Source organism: Miscanthus floridulus, chromosome 11, assembly GCF_019320115.1.
Source record: "Miscanthus floridulus cultivar M001 chromosome 11, ASM1932011v1, whole genome shotgun sequence".
Taxonomy (NCBI): domain Eukaryota; kingdom Viridiplantae; phylum Streptophyta; class Magnoliopsida; order Poales; family Poaceae; genus Miscanthus; species Miscanthus floridulus.
In genome coordinates this window covers 73,644,485-73,656,918 of record NC_089590.1, presented here as the reverse complement: position 1 = coordinate 73,656,918, position 12,434 = coordinate 73,644,485, and the positions used below count along the sequence as shown (strand labels likewise).

At 44.6% G+C, this 12,434-nt stretch overlaps 1 protein-coding gene across 1 annotated transcript; it reads left to right on the top strand.

Moving 5' to 3' along the window:
- Window positions 1–7,381: 7,381 nt before the first annotated feature.
- LOC136492202 (ethylene-responsive transcription factor 5-like) lies at window positions 7,382–8,407 on the top strand. The gene has a single exon (XM_066488303.1). The coding sequence runs from the start codon at window positions 7,382–7,384 to the stop codon at window positions 8,405–8,407; it is 1,026 nt and encodes a 341-aa protein (XP_066344400.1).
- The last annotated feature ends 4,027 nt before the right edge of the window (window positions 8,408–12,434 follow it).

Sequence of the window (12,434 nt, the reverse complement as noted above, 5' to 3'; positions counted from 1 at the left end):
ACAGAAAATCCACCGTCAAGCAGAAAATTCATTTAAACCGTAGAAAATACGAAAACACGACAAAAAAATCTGAAGTCACAATTATTACATAATAGGTCTAATACATCACTATGTATATCAAGCGGGCACAGTAGTGAACTTCTTCTTAACGTATATCCCTTGGTTATGATCGAGCCGTAACCATGGAGTGTCCTCATCATTTAGCTAGATGCTTGGGTCTTTGTTCACTGTGAAGGGTAGAATTCGGTCATCCTTTTCATAATCTTCTGATATGTCTGACTTGTCTTCAATTCCGACGATGTTTCTTTTCCCTGAAAGAACTATGTGGCGCTTTGGCTCAATGATTGGGTCGTTGTTGTTTTTCCCTCTCTTCGGTTTTGTAGACATGTCCTTGACATAGAACACCTGATTCACATCCTTGGCAAGGACGAACGGTTCGTCTTTGTACCCAATATTGTTGAGGTCCACGGTTGTCATTCCATACTGGTTGTCGACTGCTATCCTGCCTCCAGCCGCATTTACCCATTGGCACTTGAACAAAGGTACCTTAAAAGTAGGTGCATAGTTTAGTTCCCATATCTCCTCTATGCGGCCATAATATGTTTGCTTATTTCCATTAGGGTCGGTGGCATCTATGCGGACACCACTATTTTGGTTAGTGCTCCTTTTATCTTGGGCTACTGTGTAAAATGTATTCCCATTTATCTCGTACCCTTTGTATGTGAGGATATGACACGATGGCTGCCTAGCCAACAAATACAGTTGCTCATCAATAGACTCATCACCCTGACATTTTTTTCGCAACCAGTCGCTGAAAGTTTTCATGTGCTGACGCGTAATCCAAGCTTCAGATTTCCTTGAAAACTCAGATCGGAGCAACTCTTTATGTGTCTCGATATACGGATCCACCAAGGAGGAGTTTTGCAGAACTATGTAGTGTGCTTTATTAAAATAATTATCCTGCGTACCAATATATGTTTTCTTCCCTAGTGTCCCCTTTCCACTTAGTCTCCCCTCGTGTCGCGATTCAGGAACACCAATCGGGTCAAGGTCGGAAATAAAGTCAACACAAAACTCAATGACCTCCTCTGTTCCATAGCCCTTGGCGATGCTTCCTTCTGGCCGAGCACGGTTGTGAACATATTTCTTTAGGACTCCCATGAACCTCTCAAAGGGGAACATGTTGTGCAGGAACACAGGACCGAGAATGCTAATCTCCTTGACTAGGTGAACTAGGAGGTGTGTCATGGTATTAAAGAAGGAAGGAGGGAACACCAACTCAAAGCTGACAAGACATTGAACCACATCATTCTATAGTTTAGTTAGATCCATTGGATCGATTGTCTTCTGAGAAATTGCATTGAGGAATAAACATAGCTTCACGGTGGCTAGACGTACATTTGGAGGTAGAATTCCTCTTAATGCAACTAGAAGCAATTGCGTCATGAGCACGTGGCAGTCATGGGACTTTAAGTTTAGAAATTTCTTCTCTGACACATTTATTATACCCTTTGTATTCAAGGAGAATCCAGATGGTACCTTGATGCTTGCTAGGCATTCAAACATGCTTTCCTTCTCTTCTTTGCTAAGAGTGTAGCTGGTAGGACTTAAGTAATGGCGTCCATCATCTATCTTCTCTGGATGTAGGTTGTCTCGTTCTTTCAAACACTGTAGGTCCTGTCGTGCTTCAAGTGTGTCCTTAGGCTTCCCATACACACCCATGAAGCCTAGCAGGTTCACACAAAGATTCTTCGTCAGGTGCATCACGTCGATCGTGCTACGAACCTCTAGGACTTGCCAATAGGGTAGCTCCCAAAATATGGACTTCTTCTTCCACATGGGTGCGTGACCGTCGGCGTCGTTCGGAACAGGTTCACTGCCATGTGCCTTTCCAAATACTACTTTGACATCCTTGACCATATTGAGTACATCCTCACTAGTTTGGTTGCCTGACTTGGTCTGGTGGTCTGCCTTACCTTTAAAATGCTTGCCTTTCTTTCTTAGGAGTGTGATTCGCAGGAAGAAATCGACGATGGCCAAGGTACATGACCTTTCGACATTTTTTCAAGAATGTACCTTTAATGTCATCAAAACAGTGCGTGCGTGCATTATATCTCTTGTTTGATTGTCCTGAAAGATTACTTAGAGCAGGCCAATCATTGATAGTTACGAACAACAATGCTCGTAGGTCAAAGTGCTCATGTTTGTGCTCATCCCACACACGTACACCTGGTCTGTTCCATAAAAGTAGAAGTTCTTCAACTAGTGGCCTCAGGTACACATCGATGTCGTTGCCAGGTTGCCTTGGGCCTTGGATGAGCACTGGCATCATAATAAACTTACGCTTCATGCATAACCAGGGAGGAAGGTTGTAGATACATAGAGTAACAGGCCAAGTGCTATGACTACTGCTCTGTTCCCCGAAAGGATTCATACCATCCGTACTTAAAGCAAACCTTAAGTTTCTTGCGTCATTTGCAAACTCTGGGAATTCTCTATTGATTGCTCTCTACTGGGACCTATCAGCAGGGTGTCTCAACATATTGTCTACCTTATGGTCTTCTTTGTGCCATCACAACAAATTTGCATGGTCTTTGTTTCTGAACAGACATTTCAAGAGTGGTATTATAGGAGCATACCACATAATCTTGGCAAGGATTTTCTTCGTGGGACGTTCGCCCTCAACATCACCAGGGTCATCTCGCCTGATCTTATACCGCGATGCATGACATACCGAGCATGCATCTAACTTCTCGTACTCCTCACCACGGTAGAGGATGCAGTCATTAGGATAGGCATGTATCTTCTAGATTTCTAATCCCAAAGGACAGACTACCTGTTTTGCTTCGTACGTAGTGACGGGCAGTTCGTTATCCTTCGGAAGCATCTTCTTTTGGATTTTCAGTAACTCCCCAAATCCCTTGTCAGATACACCATTCTTTATCTTCCATTGCAACAATTCTAGTATGGTACCCAACTTTTTCTGTCCCACATCACAAGTTGGGTATAGCAATTTCTTGTGATCCTCTAGCATGCGCTCGAACTTTATCTTCTCCTTTTCACTTTCGCATTCTCTTTGTGCGTCACGAATGGCCTAACCAAGATCATCAGCGGGCTCATCTTCTGCCACTACCTCTTCTTCAGCTTCCCCCATTGCAGTATCATTGAAGGCACCATATTCAGCAATAATGTCATCATCGTCCCATTGTTCTTCTTCACCTTCTTCTATAACAACCCCGGTTTCTCCGTGCTTCATCCAACAAATATAGTTTAGCATGAAACCCGACTTCAACAAGTGTGAATGAAGACTCCTTGAGCTAGCATATTCCTTCAAATTCTTACATATGGCACATGGGCAGCACATGAAACCATCGCGTTTGTTTGCCTCGGCCACACGTAAGAAAGAATGCACGCCCTCAATGAACTCTTAGGAGCGGCGATCAGCATTGTACATCCAATGCCGGCTCATCTGCATTACATAACATACATACCATATTAAAACCTAGAATATAATTAGTTAATTATACGACATGTATGTCACCACACAAGGTATTAATTTATGAAAGTCTCGCTACAATGTAGACAATCCCAACTACCAGTAAAAAAACTAAAGCTAAAATGCACTTCAGCAGTATAAGGATTTCGCGACCAATCCCAACTAAAACAGACAGATCATGCGTTTGTTCAACATCTATGGGCTTCTTCCGCAGGATCACTGCCTCATCAGCCGCCTGTGCAAGAGAGTTTTGCACGTGTTCAACATACTCTTCCTCCCAGTACCAGCCTGAACATCCAGTGCCATCCCACTGAAATTAAAACAAAAAATTAGAACTTTAATCACAATCATCATGAAAATAAGTATAAATTAACAATAATCATCAAATGCGACAAAATAACTCATATTGCGATCCGGACACTTGTAGAAGATACGGCCCTTGTTGGGACACTCCTTCCTCACCCGGTACTCCATCACAATCTTCTCCTCACACTTGCCGCATGCAATGAGAGGGAGGTTCGGCCTCAGTCGCTTTTGAACCCGATGAGAGGCCGAGGACCCGGAAGCAGTTGCCATCTACTCTCTATACTCATTTTTAATATAATATAAATTTCTCATTTTATAAACAAATAAAATTAAAAAACTCTAAAATTCTCTATATCTCTAAACCATGAAGTTTGCTATGCATGCTAGAAATGAAAGCTGAATACTAGTTTTGAATAACTACTTTAACCTTCTTTCATCCAAATATGCAAACTTTAAAGTGATTTTGAGCTTAAATGGCTTACAAATAAAAAAATTCCATCATTAAAAACCACATATATCTAGTCCACAAAATGAGATATGCTACTGATGAAACATGAGAGTATAAAGTTGGTAACCTTTATAACCGAAGAATCGATGGAGGAATCGAAGAAAATCTTGTGATTACCGGCGATGAAGCAAGAAAACACTGAGCTCGAAGTGGCTCGGGCTCGGGGAGGAAGAAAGGCTATATAGGAGGGGAACTGTAGTTCCGGTTGGAGACAGAAACCGGGACTAAAGGTCCCTTTCTAGTCCCGGACGGAGCCTCCAGCCGGGAGTAGACTTTTACTCCCGGTTGGAGGGATGAACCGGGAGTAAAAGTTAACCTTTAGTCCCGGTTGGTAGCTTCAACCAGGACTAAAGGTCCCCTGCAACAAAAGCCTGCCGCAGTAGCCGTTGAGCAGGGACCTTTAGTCCTGGTTGGAGCTACAAACCGGGACTAAAGGTCTATCTACTCCCGAGCGTGAAAAATACCGGGACTAAAGCCAAATTTCGAGGTGAGATCAAATATCGTTTCTCTACTAGTGATAGTGGTCTATGACTAAAGACAATAGATCTTCCTCTTCGATGATCTTATTTTTTTTATTAGTACTAAAGTTATTACTCTTCCGTTCTAGATTATATATTACTTTAATTTTGTTCTGCTGAGTCAAACTGCTTAAATTTTCACCAAGTTTATAGTAAAACACAGTAACATTACAACACCAAATTAGTTTTATTAAGTTTTGAATAAAATATTTTGTATTTATTTAAACTTATACATGTTAATATTTTCTCTCCAAAGTGAACTGAGTATAGCTCAATTGCTTGGGTTTCTTGTGGTGGAACATGTCCACCCAGATTTAAGTCCTCGACTTGACACGAGTGCTCGTATTTTCCTGAATTTATTCTGGTATTTAACGACTCTCTAACAATAAAAATTATGAACCTTGAAAAAAGATCTTGAATAAAGCTACAGTTTCAAAGAAGGTTGTAGGGCCCTGGCCAAAATACTCCAGCTAGCTTACCTGTTCTCTTTGTTGACAAGCCTCCGACAACATGCCCATTTGGTACGGGTTTGCTAGCACCCAGACGGACGGGGCGTCTGGACGCCCACGCTTACAACCGTTTCCTGCGCCCACGCAGGGTTGGTGCCGCCCCCAAACATCATAAGCATTGAGAAGAGGGGGAGGGGGCGGCGGATGCCAGCCGACGCCGGGAAGAGGAGACATCGAGGCGAGGCAGCAAAAAGCGAGGATAAAGATACAACACCCGATCTACTTTTGAAACATCCAAATGTAGCATACGTCTTAAGGCAGATGAAATATTTGAAACATGCATCTGAAACATTTACAAAAACACATGAAAAACACTTAAAAACATTGTAAAACATACACAACATCCAGATAAAACACTTATAACATATGTGTGAAACATATGCAACACCCAAATAAATACACTTGCAACATACGTTTCGAAAAAAAACAGATGAAACATTGGGAACAGAAACTTGCAACATCCGTGTACAACCATTGCAACATATGCAACATCCCGATCCATTTTTGCAACATCCATATGAAACACTTGCAACATACTTCTGAAACATCTAAAACACTTGTAATATATGCTTGTAACATGCGCTTTCGTCACAACATCTCCTGCTGCTTGGGAGAATGGAGGCTCGTCGGTGTGTGTTCACCAGAGGCAGCGGCCTAGGGCGAGGAGCGGAGAAGATGGCGCCCACATCGTGTTCAAAAAGGCGACGGGCGGATCTTGAAAGAAGGGCAGCCGACGGTCCTCAACTCCCACCCCGAGTTCAAGGAGCCGGCAGTCCTCGGTAGTCTGGGGCACGGGGGAGCAAGTGTGGAGGCGCGGCAGGTGGGCGGGGAGGGCGGCGCGATGCTTGGTCGGAGCAGCGAGGAGGCGGTGGGGGCGCGCGGGTGGCCGGCCGGGCTGCATGTGACGGCGTGGAGCTGCGAGCTGTGCGCAGGGTGCGACGCGTTGGGGGAAGGAAGAGGGCCACGAGGCAGGAAGACCGATTCTTTTTTTTAGAAACTCACGAGCAGATAGGAAGGGGTTGTTGGGCTAGCGTCGTGGCCCATCAACGGACCATCCGGGGCGGACGGATGCCCGCTTCACAGAATTACCGATTTACATTTGCTTTACATATAGAGAGTGTCGGATATCCGTTCATTCGTCAATGGCAGATTCTACAATTGCCCTGCCCATCTAAACCTGCCTCCACTAATCACTATTGTCGTATATCCAAACACGCGTTCATAGTTAGGGAAACTCAGAGTCTTTCAAGCCATAACGCGTTTTTGTTGTAGCCAGCTTTTGTTTTACTTAGCTTGGTCGGTCCTTCAATCTTAGTGGATTCAGGTTTGAGAAATGTGTTTTCTTTATTGTGTTTTGGATCGGCTCCAACTGTACAAAATTTCATATTCTTTTTTCCACAGCTCAAAAACTCAAGAAAGTTCACACAGTAACTACTCTCTCTCTCTCTCATTTTTCTTTATTCTTTGGATAGTTATGTAAGACAAGTAGTGATCGAATAAGTCATCACAAGATATAGTAGTAAAATCTGAAAGCGTCAAATATCTACAGGAGTAGAATGCCGGGCAAATTGCACGCCACATCGTCAAACCGGCCGGCTTATTAGCTCGCGTACGTGATTTGATCAACAGCCAAACAAACTCAGTACACTGTGAAATGAAGTTTATTTACGATATTACGATCGATGTAAAGACTAGAGCGAGTCCACTAATCAAAGGGTGGTCAAAGAAATCCACCTGACCGGAGGAAAGCCCTAGGCCGTCAGTCTCCTACTCTTCTCGGCCCTAGCCTGCCTGATTTCTTGCCTATAAATACACTACAGGGCACCGCCCCGTAGGCCGTAGTCTTGTCCACGGAGCATCAGCTACTGGACGCACACACAAAAACAGATAGGCACGGGACAACCTCTTCCGCTGAGAGTTCTTGTGTTCTTGTGCCATCCTCTCCTCCGCTACCGCTACTTACAGCTGTACAGCTTCCGCCCCGTTCGTTTGCTTTATAAGCAGTATTTTTTTCAGCCAACCAACAGTAAATCAGGCAACAGCCATGGCAACAGCCGAACATGAAATATACTTCACCGGAGACGCCGACGGCTTCGCCCTCGACTTCATCCTCGACCTCATGCTCGGCGGCGACGGCGGCGTCCCCGTGGACAGCCCTGTCGTAGTTTCCGACGACGTCACCTTCCCCGTCCTGACACCTCAACCGGAGTTCCAGCCTGTCTCGTTGTTACCGCAGCAGCAGCATCAAGCAGGCTACATAGACCTGACGACGCCCGAGGGCGTGGGAGGTGCTCCGACCGCGAGTGCGGCTGCTGCCGTTGGCGAGGCGGCGTTCCGGGAGCAGGAGCCGGCGGCGCCACCGGTGATGATAAAGTTCGGGAGCGAGCCGTCGTCGCCCACGGCCATAAGGCAGCCGCCGCTCACCATCTCCGTGCCCCCGAGCTCGTACGCCTGGGCGTCGTCGGCCGGCCCGCCGGCCGTGGCGGCCGTCGAGGAGGACTTCCGCAAGTACCGCGGCGTCCGGCAGCGGCCCTGGGGCAAGTACGCGGCGGAGATCCGCGACCCGAAGCGGCGTGGCTCGCGCGTGTGGCTCGGCACGTACGACACGCCCTTGGAGGCCGCGCGCGCCTACGACCGCGCCGCGTTCCGCATGCGCGGCGCCAAGGCCATCCTCAACTTCCCCAACGAGGTCGGCACCCGCGGCGCTGACCTCTGGGCCCCGCCCACGACGGCGAACAAACGGAACTGGCAGCAGATGGAGGGTGAGGACGACCCCGTGGTCGAGGTGGTTGCGGTGGTGAACAAGGCGGTGAAAATCGAGGCGCCGCCGCCGCCGTCGACCCAGGTGTCGTCCACCTCGCCGTCATCCATGTCTACACGCGAGACCACCGCCTCATCGACGGTGACGTCGGCTACGACAGGGACGGGTGGAGGTTCTGAGTGGCTCCCCGTGACACCGTCGAGCGGGAGCTCGGAGCAGTACTGGGAGGCGTTGCTCCGAAATCTGCCGCCGCTCTCACCGCTGTCGCCGCACCCAGCGTTGGGGTTTCCGCTGCTCAGCGTAAACTGACGGCATGTGCGTGCCGGTGTTCTCGAAATTGTAAATTTTCAAGGGGCTGAAGTTTATAAGCTGAGTTGGAATAGATCACCACCTACAGTAGAGAGTAGAGTAGTAGACATTTGTTGCACAAAATAGTTCATTCTTAACAGAGGGACCTGAGGGTTTCTGAATTCATTTATACATGAAATGCGATTTGGTTTGTTTATTAAAAAGTGGTTCATATATCACTACTAGAGAACAGACTTTAGAACGATGTCTTAATTTGGCATTAGTCTCGGCATTTTTTGCCCCCGAGATTAAAGGTTCCTTTAGTCCCGGTTGGTAATACCAACAGGGACTAAAGGTTCCTGTCCAACGGTCGTTCGCAGGGCAGGGATCTTTAGTCCCGGTTGGTAGGGACTAAAGGTAAACCTTTAGTCCCGGTTGGTAATACCAGCCAGGACTAAAGCTTTTAGTCTCGGTTTGGGTGATGCCCCGGGAATAAAGATTAATCTTTAGTCCCGGTTTAGCCCCCTAACCGGGACTAATTATCCTGGCCTATAGACCAGCTCATTTCTTCCTCCCCGATCCCGAGCCATTCCATTCAAACTCACTGCCTCTGTTCTTCAGCTTGCTGTTGTTCTTGCTCTCTCCCCCTCCATTGATGTTGCTCTTCGATTTTGGAGGTAACAAACTTAATCCTCTTATGTTTTATCAGTACCTTATCTCATTTTGCGATATAGATGCATGTGTAACTTTATATGTTGGACTTTATTATGATTTTATGTCATTTTTAGCTCAAAATCATATGATGATTTGTATATATGTTTGGATAAACAAAAGTTAAATTAGTTCATCAAAATCACTTGATAGTTTAGTATTGCTAGTATATGTAGTACATTTCATGGTTTAGTTAGATAAATAAATATTTTTATTTTTTTAATATATTACTTTAGAAATGAGAAATTTACAATAGTTTGCAAAAATAAGTATAGAAAGTAACTTGATATGGTGGATTTGATTATGATTTCTATGTCATTTTTAGCTCAAAATCACATGATGATTTACAATAGTAAAATCACTTGATAGTTTGGTATTTTACTATTATACATAGTACATATTTCATGGTTTAGTTAGATAAATAAATAATTTTAGTTTTGTTTAAATATATTATTTTAGAAAATGTGAAATTTACACTAGTTTGCAAAAATAAGTATAGAAAGTAGATGACAACTGGTACCGGATCCTCGGCCTCTCGTTCGGTTGCGAAACGACTGAGGCCAGAACTCCCTCTCATTATCTGCGGCAAGTGTAAGCAGAAGATTGTGATAGAGTACCGAGTCAAGAGACAGGGACCCAACAAGGGCCGTGTTTTCTACAAGTGCCCGGATCGCGATGTGAGTTTCTTACGTATTTGATTATTATGGCTAATTGACCTATTTTTCTTGAATATTTTTGACTAAATATTTTTTGGCTTTAATTTCAGTGGGAGGGCAATGGATGCGATGGTTGGTACTGGGAGAAAGATTATGCTACATACGTGCAGAATTCGGGTGCGCTTAAGTAGCGGCTGCTGATGATGAGGTAGTGAGCCAGCAGGAGAAGCTTATTGATATTCAACAGACGAATGATTTGTCTGTTTTAGTTGCGTACGGTCACGAAATAATTAAGTTACTGAAGTGCATTGTAGTTTTAGTTTGTTTAGTGATAGTTGGGATTGCTTACGTTGTAGCCAGGCTTAGTTAATTAATCAACCGTGTGTGTGTCATCTATGTTGTGTAATAAAATACTTAATTATGTTCAAGGTTTTCATAATTTGTCGTGTAATGCAGATTATGTCACGCCATTGGATGTACAATGCCGATCGCCGCTCCCAAGACTTTATTGAGGGCGTACACTATTTCTTAGGTGTGGCCGAGGCAAATAAGCGGGATGGTTTCATGTGCTGTCCATATGCCCTATGTAAGAATTTAAAGGAATATTCAAGCTCAATGAGTCTTCATTCACATTTGCTTAAGTCAGGTTTCATGTCAAAGTATATATGTTAGACTAAGCATGGAGAAAGCGGGGTCATGATGGAAGAAGGTGAAGGAGAAGATTTAGACATTGATAACGTTATTGCTCAGTATGGTGCCTTTGATAATACTACAATGGGGGGAGATGAAGAAGAGGTAGCGGCAGAAGATGATCTCGTTGATGCTCTTGGTGATGCCATTCGTGATGCACAACAAGAATGCGAAAGTGAAAAAGAGAAAGTTAAGTTCGAGCGCATGCTTGAGGATCATAGGAAGTTGCTATACCCGACGGCCGAAGAGGGGCAAAAAAAGCTGGGTACAATACTAGAATTGCTACTGTGGAAGGCAAAGAATGGTATATCCGACAAGGCATTTGGGAATTTATTGAACCTCATAAAGAAGATGCTTCTGAAGCCAAATGAATTGCCCACCACTATATACGAAGCAAAAAAGGTTGTCTGCTCTTTGGGATTAAAAATCCAGAAGATACATGCATGTCCTAATGACTGCATCCTCTATCATGGCAATGAATACGAGAATTTGGATGAATGTCTGGTATGTAAAGCATCACGGTATAGGATCAGGCGCGATGATCCTAGTGACGTCGAGGGTGAACAACGTCCTAGAAAGAAAATCCCTGCCAAGGTTATGTGGTATGCTCCTATAATACCACGCTTAAAACGTTTGTTCAAAAATAAAGACCATACAAAGTTGCTGCGGTGGCATAAAGAAGACCGTAAGGTAGATAATATGCTGAGACACCCAACTGATGGATCCCAGTGGAGAGCGATAGACAGGGAATTTCTAGAGTTTGCAAATGAGGCTAGAAACTTAAGGTTCGCCTTAAGTACAGATGGTATGAATCCCTTTGGGGAGCAGAGCACTAGTCATAGCACTTGGCCAGTTACTCTATGTATCTACAACCTTCCTCCATGGTTATGCATGAAGCGGAAGTTCATTATGATGTTGATCCTCATCCAAGGTCCGAGGCAACCTGGCAACAACATTGATATCTATCTGAAGCCATTAGTTGAAGAACTTCTAGTTTTATGGAACAAACCAAGTGTACGTGTCTGGGATGAGTACAAACAAGAACACTTTGACCTACGAGCAATGTTGTTCGTAACAATCAACGATTGGCCTGCTTTAAGTAATCTTTTAGGTCAGACAAACAAAGGATATAATGCATGCACACATTGTTTTGATGACCTTGACAGTATATATTTGAAAAGATGTCGAAAGGTCGTGTACCTTAGCCACCGTCGATTCCTTCCTTTGAATCACCAAGTAAGAAAGAAAGGAAAGCATTTTAAAGGTAAGCCAGACCACCGGAAGAAGCCTCATAACCGAACCGGGGAAGATGTACTCGCAATGGTCAAGGATGTGAAAGTAGTATTTAAAAAGGGACAAGGCAGCGAATCTGTTCCCAAAGATGCTAAGGGACATGCACCCATGTGGAAGAAGAAGTCTATCTTTTGGGAGCTACCCTATTGGCAAGTCCTAGAGGTCCGCAATGCAATCGACGTGATGCACCTGACAAAGAATCTTTGTGTGAACCTGTTAGGATTCATGGGTGTGTACGGGAAGCCAAAGGATTCACTTGAAGCACGCTAGGACTTGCAGGGCATGAAAGAACGAGACAACATTCATCCAGAGAAGATAGATGATGGACGTCATTACTTAAGTCCTGCTAGCTACACGCTTAGCAAAGAAGAGAGGGACAGCATGTTCGAATGTCTAAGCAGCATCAAGGTCCCATCGAGATTCTCCTCCAATATAAAGGGTATAATAAATGTGCCAGAGAAGAAATTCCTAAACTTAAAGTCCCATGACTGCCACGTGCTTATGACGCAATTGCTTCCAGTTGCTTTAAGAGGAATTCTACCTCCACATGTACGTCTAGCCACCGTGAAGCTATGTGCATTCCTCAATGCAATTTCTCAGAAGGCAATCAATCTAGTGGAACTAGCTACTCTATAGAATGATGTGGTTCAATGTCTTGTCAGCTTTGAGTTGGTGTTCCCTCCATCCTTCTTTAATAT

Excerpts from the sequence above, each read along its gene's own strand:
- LOC136492202 (XM_066488303.1), top strand. The coding sequence starts at position 7,382 with ATGGCAACAGCCGAACATGAAATATACTTCACCGGAGACGCCGACGGC.